General features: G+C 42.9%; 1 protein-coding gene across 1 annotated transcript; it reads right to left on the reverse strand.

The window, feature by feature from the left end:
- Nucleotides 1-995: 995 nt before the first annotated feature.
- GPR37 (G protein-coupled receptor 37) lies at nucleotides 996-17,476 on the reverse strand. The gene is made up of 2 exons (XM_071552515.1): nucleotides 15,921-17,476; nucleotides 996-5,385 (listed from the first exon to the last, which is right to left on the reverse strand). Exons 1-2 carry the CDS (start codon nucleotides 16,626-16,628, stop codon nucleotides 4,567-4,569), a joined length of 1,527 nt encoding a protein of 508 aa, XP_071408616.1. The 5' UTR covers nucleotides 16,629-17,476; the 3' UTR covers nucleotides 996-4,566.
- Between the last annotated feature and the right edge of the window lie 1,053 nt (nucleotides 17,477-18,529).

Here is an 18,529-nt window from a genome sequence, read left to right on the forward strand (position 1 = left end):
ATTGACTTTGGCTGAGCATTTCAGGGAAAAATAAAAATTGGAAAGAAAAAAGGATAAAAGTTGTAACTTCTCTTAACCACATTTCTCAGTGCTATGAGGATAGCTTCAAGATGAAGACATAAGAAGTCAGGACTATCTCCCTCAAGGTCCCAGTTTCCCTTTGCAATCTCAGCAAATCATTTGGGCTAGGTTCTTATGGAACTGAGGTGAGTTGGCTTTCTGCAGGGCATTTTGCTTCACACAGGTTCTCCCCTCCAGAATATCATCAGCAGTTACTACAGCAGTTATGCTTTTCTGATGGGATGTTGAGCCACCAAATTTCAAGTCTCACCTATAAATCAAGCAGAGCAGGACTTTGAATCTAGCTCTTCCATCCTAGAAACAACAGAATCTAAATTTTTGATTCATCAGAACATTCATAAACCTATATATGCTGCCATTGTGCTAAGCCTGTATCTACTAAAGCCTGCAACCACCTTAGATGTGCTCTTCATGCACACACAAGACAGGGCCCAACTAAGGAGTCAATTTTTGAGCAGGTTTTGCCTTCAGCCTTAATTGCAGCACAAGAATAAAGGGATGATTTAAGTAGTTTTGGAGTTCTGTTAATGCCACCTGGCATAAAAAGCCCAGAAGCAGCTCAGCAATGTACCCGAGCACATCTACAGCAGTTAGGCACCCACAGGGCAAGTTGCATGTATTTGCACTGTGTCCAAGACAATGGCTCACAGATACCAGAAGAGGCTTTGAATACTTACTGTTCGATGAATTTGGAGAAGCTACTCAGAATTTCAACAGCAATTCACATTTCTTCGAATCTAGTGTGCTTCTGAGTGCCACACACACAGTAAGACAGTCTCACCACACAGCCTAACATCACACAATTTCTAATAAAGAGATGTAGGATGACATGCTTGGAAACCTCTGCAGTGTCTTTAAGAGCCATTCCCAAAGCTGCTGGAGCTCTGTGGAAGCTTACATCAGGGTCCCAATGACAGAACAGGAGCTGAGCAATTCACTGAGGTAATTTAAAGGCAGGATTTATTTAAGTTTGAATGTAGGACTTTATCTTGGAAGGGGTAAAATAAGAATTTTTTCTGAGTGAGCAATACTACTCAATAATTTGGCATTTGTACTTTGGCCTACACAAATACTATTTTTTGATACAGGTCATGAAACATGATTTCACTGGAGACACTTGAACTCTAAGGAGTTTTATGGTTTTTAATTTCTTAATGGGACCAGGTCAGGGACAGTAAGTTTTAATATATTAAAGGTTTGCATACCTGAGAGGCATAAGGTTTTCCTACCTCACCAATCTGATTTTTCATTCCATCACTTTTCTATGTTGATCACCACGTTCTGCAACTTTCTCTGGTTTAGGTTAAAAAATTAGATCTTTGCAATAAGCATTTCCAAATTTTCAGCCATCAAATATCCTCTTGTTAATAGACAAATGTCTTACAGAACTGGATTCAAAACAGACAGAAGTGGCTTCTAAGAATATTAAAGCAAGTAAGAAAAGCAAATACCAAGAAAATTTCGAGTTCGATGCATCAATCCCAAAAGCTGGAAGAACAGCAATGCAGCACCCCATCTTTACCACAAGGAATTACCATGACACTTAAATGGCTGTGACATTACAAATCTGCTCATCTGGTTATTAGTTTAACCAGTTTAAAGAACAAATTAGAACAAAAGGGTGTCTTGCATCTCAAATTGCTATAGACATCCAAAGCAGGGCAGAGAAACAGCTGTGAAAAATGCTTAGTAGCAGAAAGTGCAAGGTTACACAGAGTACAAGGCTTCTGGAGAATGATCTGCCACACAAGCAGGAAGATGTATTTCCAAACTCAGCATTATTGATTTTCAAATTCTACATTCTCCAATGGCTTATTAAATATTTTTTGCTCTTTTTTGTTTTTAGTTTTGGTGAATGTTTTCTTGTTGTTGGGCTTTTATTGTTTTCTTTCCCTGTAGGGTTACCATACATCTACTGTGGAAATGTTTAAATGGAGAAGCAAACTGCACCTCCCTGGAACACAGAACATGCAGCTTGGGAGCTAGCAACAGTCCTTGGCAGAGCTGACACAATCCCATGGCAGACTGGAAAGCTGGAAGCACCTTATACCCAGAGCAATGGGGGCTTTTCCTGTCCTGATGCAGTCTTGCATCTAAAATAGCAAAATTTGATAATATTCCCAAGTAAATTCTCTATTTCTTTTTTTTGTTTCTTTAGAAGTGCTTCCTCCCATTCTGCTGTTCTTGTCCCAGATCCTTGAGCCACTGCTCATGCTATAACAGAAAAGGCAGCCGAGAAACAATTCTCTCAGCAAGGTCTCAAAACCAGAGGTTTTATTCCCATTCTTTATAAAAATTGGTATGTAAAAAGGAATAGTACAAATCAAAATGCAGAGATGGGAATATGCATTTGAGGAGCCACAGGCACGACAGTGAGGAGGATTTTGTTTTCATCTTTTCTCTTTAATCCCTTTCATAGTTTATTAAATGTAATCAAGTAAAGTCAAGTCAGTGAAGGGTTTTATAATGAAGGGACAGTTCCCCTGACTTCAGAAGAGACTGAGCATGTTACAATAGGATTTCAGAAACTTAGGTAATTCAGCAAGTCCTAAACAGAAAGAAATGCCTGTGGCTAAAGCAGATTGTTTTGTTAGGGCCCAATGCCTGATTCAAAAGTCAGAAAAAGAACTCAAGTGCATTTATGTTTGAATTCATATTAATTAATTTAAATTGTGGGTTTTTTTCTCTTGAAATTATTATAGGTTTAAATGGTAAAGAAAAAGAAGAAATACTGCTTACCCAAGCAGATACAAAGATTAAACACACTAAGCCCACAACCTACAAACAAAAATTAGACTCCTTTCCAAAAGTTACAGCAAGTTCTTTAACATACGTAGAGGCAGGTATCAGGAGGTAAGAGTACATCGGTTACATTCACTGTTAATTCCAAACTACAAATGCATATGATTTTACTTCTGCTCATATTATTCCAATTGCATTATTTACTCAATAAGTATTAAAATATAAGCTAACTATAAAAAATTCAGTTCCTTAGTGTTCATTCACTAAGTTCACATCAGCCTGCTGCCCAGCGTAAATATGAGCCAGCTTGCCTGCCAAGAACAGCCTGTCTACTTCAGGCAAGAAGTGGGGCAAATTAAGTTCTGTTGGTAAGGATAGGCACTTTTCAGTCTCCAATCTGGCTTACTTATAACAACTTTATTTTACTATATCACACCGTTGCTGGCAGTGTTGACATATATTTATTTTAATGCCACTGTGGACAGCAAGAAGCCATCAGCAAAACACGCCCTGGCTCTCAAAACCAGCTTCAGAGCTGTGAGCTGCTCCTGAATAGCGGTCTCTGTGAGGGCAGTGAGATTTATAATCAGTATAGAGAGCCCCCATGATTAATATTCATGCTACATATCCCAGAATGAATAGGAGATGCCAGTCTGATTCAAAGCCCTCTGAAATTGATGGAAACCTTGCCATTGACTGCCATGGGCTCTGGGTCAAGCCCCAAGCATCCAAGTGTGTTTATACCCTTTAAAAAAGAAGGAATTCACTCTCCACATATTTCAGTCCCTCACATTTATTGTCAGCAAACCTCTGGCAAAAAATGCCTTCCTCTGCAATGAGACTCTCACTGAAGCCAGTAGGAGCTATATATACAGAGACTGAGGACATAATCCCGATGTAAAACCCAATAGCAAACTGGAAAGAAACTTGATTCTGAAACCACACAAGACAAAATTCAGTGATAAAATGAATGTTTCCTTGTAAGAAGTATAAAATAACTCAGATTTTGTATATCTGCAGGTTTAGAAAATTTTCAGTGAGGCACATTGAACCTTCATAATACAACATTAAAAAAAACCGACTCATATAAATCTCATACCATTATAACCATTTTCCTTGAACACTGTAATTATATCCTCCAAGGGTAAGTACTCGAATGTTAATTAAACATACCCATCTGAATTATTTTATTCAAAGTTTTTTTTTTACTCATTAAAGGATTTTAATACTATTCATAGCTATCTTTGTTAAATGTAGATTGAAAATGAAGTTAAGGAATAAAACCTCACTTATTTTTATGCTATTTATAAATTCGCTGAAGTCCAAGTCCTCCCACAATAGTGTACAGTAATTGGATTAAAACTACCTTCAAATACTTTCCACCACATCTTTGACATGAAACACCTTGCAAATCCCACAATGTCTACATAATCATTTTAGAGTGATTATCAAAAAATAATACTAAGGAATTAATAAAAGCTGATTGATATGGATCTTCCTCCTTAAGCAATGAAATCCTAGCACCATACAAAATATCATGGTTTAAAACTGAGTGCTGGTTCTTCTTCTCTCTCTTTTCTTTTAAAAACCAAACAAATTATTTTTCAAAGGAAAAATGTTAATACATAAATTGGTTTCAAGAGTAGTTTTCAATGGTAATTTTTTTCCTGCATTTTGCTTCAAGAAGAAAAATATAAAGTAAAAAAAAAAAAACAAACACAGGAAATAAACTCCTAAGGTCAATTAACAGTGAGTCCCCACAGAGGCAAAAGTGGACATCTCACGACGGATGGTACTGAAAGGAGAGAGCTCCAGTTCTGTGGTGTACTCATTGTCATTGTCATCACTCGTCACTGTGGAAGACTTCTGGATGCACTCATCACAGCAGCAACAGCAACACTCCATAAAGGCCCGGCTGAAAGGTTTACAGAGACAGAACAGGAGAACTGGGGTAACACAGGACTTAAAGAACAAAAGGAACTGGCTAATGAGATGGAGGAGGTCCATAGTCTGTCGAGAGACCCCTGTGGACATGTAGGCAGTCACAATGTTGCAAATGTTTTCGGGAATGATGCAAAACCCATATAAAATGGTCAAAGCAACCACTGTGCAGTTCATTTGACTTTCCAGCTGAATTTGTCTCTTGTTCCCCCTTGTGCAAGCCTTTTCAGCCCTCCTGATTTTCCTCGCTGTCACCAGGGAGCAGGTAATAGTGAAGAGGGTAGGCAAACAAAAATAGCAGCCAAAGTACCACCAGAGCCGTGCCCCATCATAGGTGAGAGCTAACACGTAGATGGTATCAGGCAGTGCCGTGGATATCTTCACCACACAACGCTCTCCTGGGGGGCTGCCACTGTACTCGGGGTCCTCCTTGGCCAGCTGGCGCAGCACCACCTCCGGCAGGGCCAGCAGCAGGGCGCCCACCCAGATGACAGCCAGCTTGGCCGTCGTCGAGGTGCAGTTTTCGATCATCTCATAATACATCTGCACGTTGGTGGCGGCACGAAATCGGTCAATGCAGAGGGCACACAGTGTGAATGTGGTGACTCCAAGAGAGGCCACCTGAGAAGGAGGAAAGGCAACAAAAGTTAAAACAGGTGCTGTCTGGGGAAAAAGAAGAAAAGGGGAGAAAAGGGAGAAAAGAAGGGAAAGACAGCAGCAAGGGTACAGTCATTATTCAGTGGAGAGTGGGAAAACATCATAATCTTCAAAAGTCGCCTGGCCCCCTGCTGATGACAGTCTTCTTAGAGACAGAAGATGAAGGCCTGAACTCATTTAGGCTGAAGAGGGAATTAATCTATTGCACACTGATGAAGGCTCTTACCACTGAGCTGTTCTCTGGAAGAGGTTTAAACTCTTTCATAGAAATAGCCTAATTTGTACTCTGGAACACCAGTCAAGTCCGGCCACTTGACTGGAAAAGGAAAACCTCGTTTAGGGATATCAGTGTAGGAGGCAGTTTAGCACCATGGTGCTGAGAAACTTGAAAAGAAGGATCACAAACACAACTTAGCTTCCAGTGTTCACTGAGCTATCATGCAGCATGCATTCCAAAAGAGTACATCCTTCTATTTTTTTGCCCACAAATACTTGTTCCAGCTTGGTATCGTCCTCTCCAGGAGACCCAACCAAGCACCTCTACAACATTGTGAAAAGAAACAATAGAGGAAATGACCAAAATTTAAAACTAAACTCTTTCCTTCCCCACTTTTTTTTAAGGGATGTTTTTCATAAAGATTGGTTCTACCACAGTCTAAAGAGGAGACAGGAAAGTCTTCCTTCATCAGAAATATGAACCTATGACCACATCACAAGTTCATCAAGCATGCAGGGGATCATAACATGGAAACCTTCCACATCTACAAAACTTAGAAACCTTGGAGATTAGGCATCTACTAAATTGAGTAGGGTCCAACAACTCTTTTTGTGGACTTAGACTTTTAAGTGAAATTTTGATGGGATGTAGGCACATAAAGTCATCCCATACTGGGAGGTCAGAGAAACCATATCTGAAATCCTCAGACTTCCAGAGCTTGTGCAAAACTAACCTTCACTATAATAGTTAGGCTCTAATAATCTATATTCAACATTTCATTTATAAAAAATTCACAGGAAAATCCAGGCTTAATTTCATAGGAAATGTTCTGTGGGAAAGTGTACTGCAGGCCAGGATAAATGGAAGAAGTTTCATTATTTGCATGATTTAAAGATGGATTGGAGAGAGCTCTCAATTATATACTGTAAGGAAAAGTACAGAACAATGCTTATGTTCTCTTGCTTAATAACCATCATTCTATGCATGAATAGATAATTTGTACTGTCACGAAACATCATTTCCTATGATTTTATCCTGTTTATAATTCAATTTCCTAAAAAAGAAATTTGCAAGAAGACTATATACATTTTGGCCTAATTCTATTAACAATAAATTCAACTTCAGTTCAAATTCAAAGCAGAATGCCCATTAACTTCAACTGGAGAAAGATTAAGTGCCCTGTTGCATTTTAATTCACTTATTTTCTTGGGTTTGCATGCTTGTGTTGTGTTGAAAATGTGTTGATGCAGAAGAAAAGAAACTGTTAAATATTATTCCTAATAAATGTAAAGAATGCTTACTTTTATCATGAATATACCATGACTCTGTGCAATTAACTGGAAAATCTAAGGTAATAGTAGGCAGTTCACAATAATTTTCCTTATCAAAATTTGGTGTGTAATGATATATTTCAATTTCATACAGGCAGATTTCAAAAAAACATTGTTTATGCATCTCTTGTAAAAAGTTCTGCAAAGATAGATGGCACAATTATGCACATTTATATAAATGTATCATTAATTTTAGCCTTCAATATTTAATGGCGATATCAGATTGCTAAAATTGAATATCACTGAAAAATATGAGGCACTTGGGATTAGAACTGTCAGACATTGGCTTGGTTGGAGAATTCTTTGAAGCAGCTTCCTAAAAGATGGAACAAGTAAGATGCAATCTCTAACTAATTAACTTGCAGGAATATTTAATGATGACAAGGCAGTACTGTAAACATTTTTAATAGGCAAACATAGGAAGTTAAACTGTCTGACAAGATTCAAAGAAAGCTTGGTAAATACAGCAAAAAAAAACAATCGGAAAAAAATGACAGTTACAGGGAAATCTTAATGAACAGTGATAAACTTGGCTAATGAAATATGATTTTCCTGTATCACAGCTGACAGCCATAATTTTAAATTCAAGATTAGCAATTTTATTTCCAAAACATTCAAATGTGTGTGCAGTCTTCAAATTTCTTAGTGACAGCAAAACTTTTAGCCTGAAAATGCAAGTTGAATAACAAAAGTGTCAGAAGTCAGCTCGCTAGAATTGCAGGAGACAGTGAAATAACTATTATATAATGATTGAAATAAAAATCAGCAGAACAGAAAAAACCCTGCGCTTTTGTAAATTAACATTTTCCCTCTCAGCTCCTACATGAGCTTCTCCCCTGCCCCCAACACACACGCTTCTATTGCTTTAGCATTTCATTGCAAACAGACTGTTACACAGCAGCTAAGACATTAAAACTGTGCAGCTGTTAGGCCTGGACTAATGAAAGAAGACATGGTTACCGTGAACAAACATAACCTACGGGGTTCCTGTCATATTAATTGACCAGCAACTTGGAGGTTTAAGACAGTGAAATAGAGCAAGAGGAAACAACTAAGAATACTGGATGATGGTTTTGAAAACTCTCCTGTGGATTCACGGATGAAACAAGCTAAACAAAGCCAGTATTTCTCTGGAACAGGCAATGGTTTCCTATTTTCTATAGATTAATGGAGTTAGTGATGCTTTCAATAACCAAACACACTCAAGCAGATGAACACAGATTCACTACAGCTGACTTGTTTAAATGCAGTATAGCAATTAAAGGGTTGAACTACTTAGCCCACAGTGCAGAGTAATAGTCAGCAAAATCTGTGAGCAATAGCAAAATCGATGGATGTTGATCAAAACCTAAGTGGGCGAGAACTGGAACATGCATTTTGCATGTTCACACAATTTCAATTTAGGGTTGTATTTTCATACCAGTCATACTAAGAGTTAAGTTGAAAGTGTGGAAGAAGTCAGAAAACTTTCCTTTTTAATCTGTTACACTGCCTTGAAATAACCACAGAATGAAGGTAATTCATTTGACAGGGAGTAAGTAAAGCACAAATTAACAAGTCGTAAAGTGGGGTGAAGCTGCATGGAGTTTAATGGTGCTCTACTTGTTGTAACAGCTGATGATATGCTGTTGCAGTCTTAATTCCAACAACATGGCAGCAAATGAGGCAAGGCAAGGGCAACTCAGGCTCAGTAGTTTTTGATCATCACTCAGTTGTCTGATTTATTACCATATGGTCCCTATGAAGATTCTCCTGCAGCCTCTAGACATTCAGGATGACATCAGTTTACAACTTGCTCTTAGTACCTGACATCAGAGAAGTCCTCATGTTTCCAGCTGAATGACTCCCGATCTGCTTTGAGGAGGTGGTGAAGGAGCTCTTGGTTTGAGGAGATAGCCACACTATTTGGGCAGAGAATTGCTGTAGAAAGGATTACCATCTACTGCATACACACAGAAAGGATGACATTATTGTTACAAGAGTCTCAATACTGTTGCTCTTTTAAAAGAATTGACAGGGATGTTAGTGGGTACTGTAATGCTCATTCCAGACACTGCATAAACCTTTGGTCATTATCTCACCAGCTGTTAGTCAACTGTGTCCAAACTGATTTGGGAAACTGAGGCCACAGAGAACAGTAAATACTCATTAAACACTCAGCTTAATTGCATCATTTCTCCCATTCATTCATCCAACATACTCATTCCTCTTTTACAAACTTTAACAATTACCAAAATGTTCCCAAGCCTTTCCTGGCCTGTCCTATTTCTCCAGGCAGTGGCCCCACAGCTCTTGGCTCTGGCCTCTTAAGAGCAGAGCCTCTAGCTGATCAGTGCAGATGTAATGTGATGAGCCATAGCTGTCGAAATAAGACTGAATTCTGTCTCACTAATTGCTGCTTGACTAGACAAAAGTGATGAAAACCAGAAAGGAAATCAGAAAAGGTGACTTGGGTGAAAAAGTCAACAAAGATCAAATTCTGTAAGTGAGTATAAAAGTGAAGTTGGGTCATGCCATCCAGTGAGATGAAGATCAAGAAGTGATATTGCTGCTATCTACAAATAAATCTGTCTTGAGATACAGAATGGAAATTAACCAGCCATGAGCAACTCAAGGCTGGAAATGAGAGGGACCATTAATAATTTCAGGCATCACCTTCTGGAGCACACCTGATGGAGAAGTGAGGGGAAACAGTGTAGACTAAGTTTTTATGGAAGAAGAAAAATTAAAGGTGTTAGTGGCTGCTTCTACCAGATGAAACTGAATTTTCTAAGACAGAATATACTTTATGTTGATAACACAGAGTTTCTTAAACAATAAGGTGCTCTTCCTTCCTTTGTTACAAGGCGGGATGGGTATTTGAAGCATCTTCCCACTGTAATGGGAAAGCTGAACTACAGAGAAGGGTGATGTCTACTATCCAAGCCATCTCTGAGCTCTCAGTAACACCTTGCAGACTCGTTATATCCATTCCTGTTATATCATATAAATGACTAATTTTCCCTGAGTCCATTATGGTCTGTTATTCTATTATGCCTGCCCTTTATCCACATGAAACTTCATACCTTTAGAGCATATTAATGCAACATCCCTTAGGGGCTCCTGAAGATTTGTCAGTTTTGCCTAAGATAAATAAACAAAGTTAATACAGACTGCAATACTTTCTTTTTGTGCTACTCTACACTTACAGTACAGTGTCCAGTAATAAGACTGGACTATTGCAAAATAAGATTATTTTATTGCAAAAAATTATTTAATATTTATCTAGATTTCTGTTTTCTGTTCTTTTAATAAAAAAGTGCTACCCTCCTTGAAAAAAAAAACCAAACAAAAAACCCCAAACACTACTATTGTGTGGCGAAAATAATTCAGTAGCTAAGGAGCACTGGGGCCAGGGTACTCCTCTGACAACAGCAATTAGCTTATGCATCCTGGATAAAAATCTACTTTAACTAGCTAAAAGACAAGATGCTAATTCTGGAACCTATTGTCATGGAGATGTCCTACACACATGAAACAAAGGGTGCAATATTGTTGTTTCTTTGTAGTACTATCAACATTTGCATCAAGGAGACATAGATGCTTGTATATCCTAAGAGTAATACTGTTCAGAATCAGAATCGAATTCCATGAGCTGCTCTTGAATTCCACGGAAAGTGAAAGCCAACCAGACCATCAGGGCACTAGAAATACTCATTAGTACACCACATGCTTATCCTGGGGGTTGGAAAATTCACAAACCACAAAATTATTTAATCTTTGTTCATTTTCTTCTTTATAATCTACCACACTACCATGTAGATAAATTTTAACTTTTTTTTTTAATAAAGAAAAAGTTTCATTCTGCACTAAGGATCAAATTCTCATCACGATACATAAGGGATTCTTGCACTAATTCTTAATATTGATAACATGAACTACTGCTAAAAATCTGCCTCTTCCTGCTTTGCAGGAAAATCCTGTCATATGGAGAAATGACATCCCAGTGCTCAGAGCAGAGTCAATGGTGCTGGGATAGCAGATGCTGCCTTTTCCTCTCCATACATATGTAACTTAAATATTACTGACCCAATTTTAAATCTACTCTGACACAAATTCATTTCCATGCTGAAATGCCACTTGCAAAGTTTAGCCACAAGGAAATTTTTATGGACAACTTAGAAGACCCTGCAAACAGGGTTTGCAGAGGAAAGACTGACAGAACAACCAACATGGCAGCTACTATCATAGTTGTGCCATTAATAAAGGGCAGAGATGTATTAACACTTCAGTTTTAAATCTTTATTGTGTGGTAAGTGCTGAAGATATTCTTCTTGGTAAAAGACACATGTAGTCATTGCCCTAGAAAACTCTCATGATGAGTCTTTGAAACTGCAAACATCTCTGTGTATCTGCCTGTGACCCAGAGGACTCACTGGAGGTTCAGGAGCAAAGCTCTGACTAGAGTCAAAGAAGAGACATGAATAAGATGCCACACATCAAAACACACAAAAAAGACAGATATTACACAGCTTTTATAAACTCACATAAAAAAATGTATTTGCTTCCCCAAAGTGCAACTTAAAATAGAGATCTCTTCTGACAGCTTTGAAATACGCAGAGAATGGCCACTTTCTTTGTGCTTCTAACTTACCTCTGTCAAGTAAAATAGAGAAAGGGGCAAAAACCTCACATCAAATTGCCTTGGAGAGTTAGCTCCAGGGAAAAAGAGTAATTTATATTCCAGGCCAAATCAATCCTTATGCTTTCCACTAAAAATACTATTTGTGATAGATTTCCTGAGCTGGAAGTTACCTACCAGAAACAGAAGTGATGCCACAAACTGATTGTCAAAAGCACATGCAGAGACTGGGCATAATTTTTCACAGGCTTTCCCTGTCAGCCTGCTCAAGAGTCATGCCCATCCTGTATGCATGATATGGTCCAGAGGAGTACATCACAAACTTTGTCTTTCTCTTCCTTGTGAGGAGTAACCAGAGAGGCAGAGGGGCTCATGCTTACTAGCACAGGCCTCAGCAACTTCTTTCTCTGTGCTGGACTGCACAGGAGGTAAATCAGTCTCTGCAAGGCCTTGTTCTAGACCATTCCCCAGTTCTAAATCCTTACTCCTCTATAAGTAGCTTGAATCAATTTGTTGGAATGGGATGCCTACTTCCAACGATTCCCTCAAACTCATCGAGCTTCTAGTGTAACCTCCAAAAGCAGAATGCACACAACTCAAGCAAGCTTCCAAAAGATAGTCTCTAGTCCTGGCTGGCATTTGTCATCTTGAGCAAGCTGCTCGGGGCCTTAAACAACATATTTAATCTCTTCATTATTGCCTTCTGGCATTAAAATAAAAAAAATAATAGAAATGCTACTTCACAGGACTAACAGCTGTGAAATATATAGAAGCACAGTAACAGTACAGATCTCATCTACATCCACTACTTGCACTTCTTTCTATTGAAGCCTAGAATAAATCTCTAAGTAGGGGAACTGGAACTATATTCTTCAAAAGACTGTGTGCTTAAACAATAAGAAATATCCATATTAGCAGGTATTAGCCGAAGTCATTGCCTCTCATTGTCATTTACCCCATACCTCCTGATTCTGAGCAATACTGAGAAAAGTATATGAAGGGTAAAATAAACACCATGCAGGTAAACACTACAGACATGCATGCCAATGCTAGATTTCTGAACCATCTACAAAAAAGCAGCAAAATTTTAAGAACAGTTCAACAGAGGATTAAAACTGAAGAAGAAAATCACATCTCCACACATCCTTATGGGCAGAGTAGCTGCATTAGTTCTAATTCCCTTCCGAGTTCCCTCTGAGTACATTCAAACCTGGGGGCTAGAAGCTACCAGTCTGTGATACAATATATGGCTAAAATGACTACTTAATGTACTTGTCAAAGAAAATCTTTATTAGGTATGGGAAAACTGCCCTTTAAATTAAATATCAGGGAGACCTTCCACTGCTAGAAGCTCAACTTTTACCTATACAAATGCGCAGGAAGATATCACAAAACATTTTCCCCAGACTGCATGTGCATGTGTTATCACTGGCAATATGCTTTGTTGAAATTCTGCATGATATCCACTGAACAGCACAAATAAAAACCAACTGGCCACAAGAGGTTTAAACAAAGAAAACTCAAGGTATCTCACTGTAATCACTTGAAACCTTCAACACAATACAAAGCATATTTGAATTATCTTAAAACACTGTGATAACTGTGTCCCTTAATCTGGATAATCAGACATCTCCTGTTCCCTAGTTCTGAAAGTACAAGCTGGTATGACAGAGGGCTCAGGCCAATGAGGGTCTTTGATGTTTAATAAGATATTCTCGATCTACAAACCTGGGTGAGACAGGTAGCTCACTGAAGAGCATATGAGGCAAACTGATGTGCAACAAAAAGAGATCAAAGCACAGAAAAAAAGACACTTAAAAGAATGAAACACTATGCAAACTAAGAGAAAACACTGACAACAGCTTGAAATGTGTGCATCTTTAGGAATATGCTTCTATTTGCATTCCCCAAAGGTCTGGAAACCTCTCTTGAAGATAGTTGTCTACAGCTTTCCTTTCAAGGACCTAACAAGACTTCATCCATCTCTCATTGTATCAGAAGGGGATAAGTCTGCCTAGGTGAGTTACAAGGAAAAAAACGGTGTTGTTCAGCTGCCAGATGAGTGCACTGCTATGAACAATCCTTGACAGTGCAAGGAGCAGCAGCTGCTCATCTATATGGGTGGATTTCATCTACATTGCTCCTGGTGGTGTCAGTGTCATTGTGCAATGCCCCTGACGTTAGAATAACACTCAGAAAGTGGTGAAACTTTGCTCTAACTGCCTCTTCTGCCTCAGCAGGGGCAAATCCTGATTTTACAGGATAGTGTCCTTCTTGCCAAGCTTGAGGCAAACTGTGAAGAGTCATTATCCACTTGTGTTGTTCACTATCTGCTACTCATTCCTACAGGTTACAGAGGGGGAAATCCAGCTTTTTACATACTCCTTTAAGGGTGATGAATATGCTTTACAAACATGAGTATTATATTTATGACCTCTGAGTGAAAAATATACAATTGTGGGAGCAATGCAGAACCCCAAGCCTCTATCTTTTTGTATCTGTACCCTAGATCTAAGTTAATTAGACTTCCTCAGGGACAAGGAGCATGCTTCACTTATAGATACCAGTAATAATTAAGCCTAAGACAGGGACCAAGCTACTGGTCCATCCCAACTGGACTGGTGCCAGTTCTTGAATAAAAGTTTAACTCTAGACATCTACAGAACTCTAAAGTGAAAAAATAAGGTGACATTAAAGTATAAAGAGGGATAGTAGCAAATGAGTATTTTTTGGGATTACAGTTTTGAATTTCAGCAACTACATTTCAGCTGAAGTAGCTTCCATCTGACAAACTCTTTAGTGTCCAAAACCGGGCACAGCATAAGCAACTACTTTTGAAGAACAGTGTGGCCGTGCAAATAATTTAAATTGTTGATCTTTAATTAGACTCAGCATTACAAAGAATTACTTCTATTTTGCATGCAGATGCACCAAAAAATGTTAGGAAGTGTGAAATGTTACTATAGGAAAGTCCTTGAAAAGCAAACTGCACTATCTACTTTAATTGAAATGGTTACTCTTCAAACGCTACTACTAATTTTATTGCTTAACACAGTAGCGCCAGAATCTAATTCACAAATTTTAAAAGCTCCCAGCACTGCCAGTTTCTCAATAAATACATATTTACTGCATCGTCTTCTTAAATGCAAATTGATCAAGTGTACTCTGAGTTTTTCAAACTCAGTGGTATACTACCAGGCTAGAATTCATCTAAGTGTAGCACAGCTCCACCCTTTGTTCAATACCACCAGTAATAAGCTGTATTACATATAAAAGAAGCAATGACAATTTACTGGCTACAATCATCACACATCTCTCTTAACACTTTCTTAAAAATATCATTTGACAGTTAACTCTGTGTTACTGTGTACCAATGTGCTGCTGAAACTGAATCTCAATAACAGGCTGGGTTGTTTGTTTTTTGAGGGGATGAGGTGCTGACTTTTTGTTGTTTGGGTTTTTTTTGTTTCTTCTGTAATATCTCACGCTTAGGACAAGAGAACGAACAGTTACTTCATCAGTTTTCAGTTACACAATAATATTGAACATAAGTTTTTGGGAATACAGCAGAGTCAGACAGAACTACAGGCTACCACCCTACCAACAAGCCTCAGTGTTCAGTTCCAGTAAATAAAGCAGACAACCTGAGCGCTGCCGGCAGGACTCCGGCCAGCTGCCTGAGAGCTTCTCTGACAGAGCCTCTGAACAACTGCCAAGAAGCTGCAGTTTAAATGAGGCTGGGTGGTTTTTGTTTTTAAAACAAACAAACAAACAAACAAACCCCACATATATGAGATATTTGAACGCTGAAATATAAATTAGAAGTCCATACAGCTCAATGATGGTGCTTTTTACAATTACCTTCTTACAGCTACCCCTCCATCCACTTTCCTGACTCACTTGACTGTAGGAGAACACCAAAGCAAGCAACTTGAAACCTATTTCTGAGAGGATTCTTTGCTTTTCAGGATCAAAAGGAGTAAGGAAAGTTTGGCAGAACTCGCGCGAGTGACATGAAGCGCCGGACGCGTTCAGCTTGAGCCACCACAGACAGCGGTGCCGCTGGACCGGTGCGGCCACTGCTGCCTCCGGACACTGCGCGGCGGTGCCGGGGCCACGCTCCGCCGGAGGAGCGCCCGTGAAACCCAGACCACGCCGCGCCGGGACGTCCCCGGGCCGGCAGCAACGACAGACAGGCCAGGCTTGGGGCGAGGGAGTGACGGGGAGAGAAACTCGGGGCTCGCGTTCCCTTGGTTGGGTCGGCGCGGCCACTCCGCCCGGAAGCTGTTTGAAGATGCCCGGGCAGCGCATCCCCACCCAGAACCATTACCTCGATGTACGGGATGATTTTGCAGGAGAAGTCTTCTAGGAGCCACTTCTTGGTAAGCTCCTGGAAGATGACCAGCGGCAGGCAGAAGAAGACGATGAGGAAGTCCCAGAAAGCCAGGTTGGCCAGCAGCGAGTTGGAGATGCTCCGCATGTAGTAGTTGTGACAGACGATGCACATCACTGCCATGTTGCCCATAATGCCGATGCCGAAGATCACCACGGAAAGGCACATGACGGCGTAGGCGCCGTAGGACTCCTCGGTTAGCGGGTAGAAGGGGTTGCGGATGCGCGCGCGGCGCCCCGTGCCATTCCCGCGGCCCCCAGCGATGCCGTCGCCGCCGGCCGAGCCGTTCAGGGGCAGCCAGCGGGGGCCGCCCGCCCCGCCCCTCACGGCCGCGCCGGCTCCGGGATCGCTGCTCCGCGCCCGCCGCCGCCCGGCCCCAGCCGTCCCATGGGGCGCACAGCTGCTGCCCGGCCCCGCTGCTCCGCCGGCTGCGGCGTCGGCCCCGAGAGGGAGCGCTCCGCGGCCACGGAGCGCCGCGACCGGCCGCCGGCCCGGGGCGAGGTGCGTCGGGGCTGCCGGCGAGCGGGCGCGCTGCGGGGGCACCGGCGGCCCAGCGGCCGCGACGGAAGCCGGGGCCAGGGCGCAGGCAGCCCAGGCGGTCAGCACCTGGCAGAGCAGGGCGAGGGGAGCTCGGAGGGGCCGCATGGCCGGGCGGCGGCGGAGCTCAACCGCTGCCCTTCAGAGGCGGCGTCCGCCCCACTCGGCGGGGCTGGAAGCGGGAGACATGCCCGCCCGGCTCCCGGGGACAGCCTGCCTCGCCGGGGCCGGAGCGGGTAGCGGCGGCCGCTGGGGATGCGGCGAGCGGAATGGCGAGGAAGCCCTTCTGGTCGCCACTCGGGGCAGACACGGAAAGTTGTGCCGCCGTCTCCGACGCGCCGTTAATGTAGCAAGTGCAGCGCCGGGAGGACCCCCTCGCGGCGCTCCGCCCTTTCCCGGGACCGCTGCCTCCTCGCCAGCCGCCGCACCGGCCTCGTGCTGCCCATTGGCGTCCTCCCGCTGCCGCGGGCAGCCGCGGCTCCCTGCGTGAGGAAAGGTCCCTTCAGGAAGACACCTCCCCTCGCCGAGCGGTCGCGAACACTAATTACTCCTCTCCAGCACCTCGGAGAACACAGGTTGTTGCGCGCAGCTCAAGGTGTTTCAGAGCTTTGCAAAACTCCTGCCGGCATCGGTCACTGCACCCTCCGAGCGCTCGCATGAAGGCAGCGAGCACGACCGGAGCGGCAAAGTTGCTGCCAGCGCCAGGAGGGCGCAGCGCCGGCACTGACCCCTCGGGGCTGCTCCTGCCTCCCAGGTCATGCGGGCACCAGGAGATGCGGGGCGGCAGCCACGGCCGCCTGGGCGGGCAGGGGCTGGTCTGCGGCGGGCTCTGCTCCTGCTGCCGGTTCTGTTTCTGCTGCCGGCGCTCCCCGGCTCGACTCGGCTCGGCTCGGCTCAGACCGGCTCCGCCGTGGCTCCCAGGGCGGCGGGCGGGTAGAGCGGCGTCCGCAGTGCGCAAGCGCCGCCCGGCGGTTCCGCGGGGCCGAGGCACCGCCCGCCCGCCGGGGGAGCCGCGGCGAGGGGAGGGAGCGGGGCCGGGCCAGACCCGCCCGCCCCCCGGGCCGTTCCTGCCCGCCCCCCGGGCCGTTCCTGCCCGCCCCCCGGGCCATTCCTGCCCGCCCAGACAGCCCTGCGGGCCCCTGGGTCGCCCCAGGTGTCAGGGGGAGCGATAGGGGAGCGGAGAGCCCTGCGGCGGAACGGGGAGTCTCGACCCCGAACGAAAGCCGGGCGATGGGAGCAGAGGGTGGGCAAAGCTGTCGGCACCGCGGCCAAGGAGCCGAGCTGCTGCAGGGGCAGAGGGGGGAAAGAGTCGGGTGTTGCCCTGCGAGAGCGCAGAGTGCAGCCCGGGCTGAGCTGAAGGAGATCGTGTTCGGACATCAGCCCACAGCGAAACAGCATCAGAAGCGTGTCCACAGGTTCCTTTCCACAGGTTCCTGTTCCTGCTTTGGACATTAGTATATGGATTTGTTTCTTGACTTTGTACAGTCAGATAAACTTCATGGTTCTTTCTCCTTGTTTCTCTGATTTTTATTTCATTCAGGGGACAGGTTGCCAAAATTGAATGCAGTAAATATTTAAGTACCCTTGAGGTTTGTCCATCAGCCTTGCTTCCATTTTTACGAATTTTCTTGCAACTTATGCCCAACTAGTTTAAAAGTTTAAAACCTTTCCTCTCCCTCTGTTGGCACAGTAAAATCACAACTGAGCAATTCAGATCTATGGAAGACCCTGTGAGACTGAAGGCAGCTAAGAATAAACAAGTCACAGCTGCTTGGAGGAGTTAGCTATTCCCCAGAGGTTTCTCCTGGGAGCTCCTCAGGTTTCTCACAGCACACCGGAGAGGTTCTTGAAAACATCTAGGATAAGTTCACCAAAACATTGGACTTGTGAGATATGGGTTGTAACCAATTGAAGTTTCTAGTGTGGTGGTGTGTAACTCTTTTTAGCCGATAAGCTGGAGTTCTAACGATACATAAACCGTGTGCTATGTGTAATAAAATGTCTTTACT

This window comes from Pithys albifrons, chromosome 3, assembly GCF_047495875.1.
Source record: "Pithys albifrons albifrons isolate INPA30051 chromosome 3, PitAlb_v1, whole genome shotgun sequence".
NCBI lineage: Eukaryota > Metazoa > Chordata > Aves > Passeriformes > Thamnophilidae > Pithys > Pithys albifrons.

Coding starts and splice junctions, on each gene's coding strand:
- GPR37 (XM_071552515.1), bottom strand. CDS start 16,628: ATGCGGCCCCTCCGAGCTCCCCTCGCCCTGCTCTGCCAGGTGCTGACC. Junction 5,386..15,920: donor AAATCATCCCGTACATCGAG/GTAATGGTTCTG, acceptor CCTCCTTCTCAG/GTGGCCTCTCTTGGAGTCAC.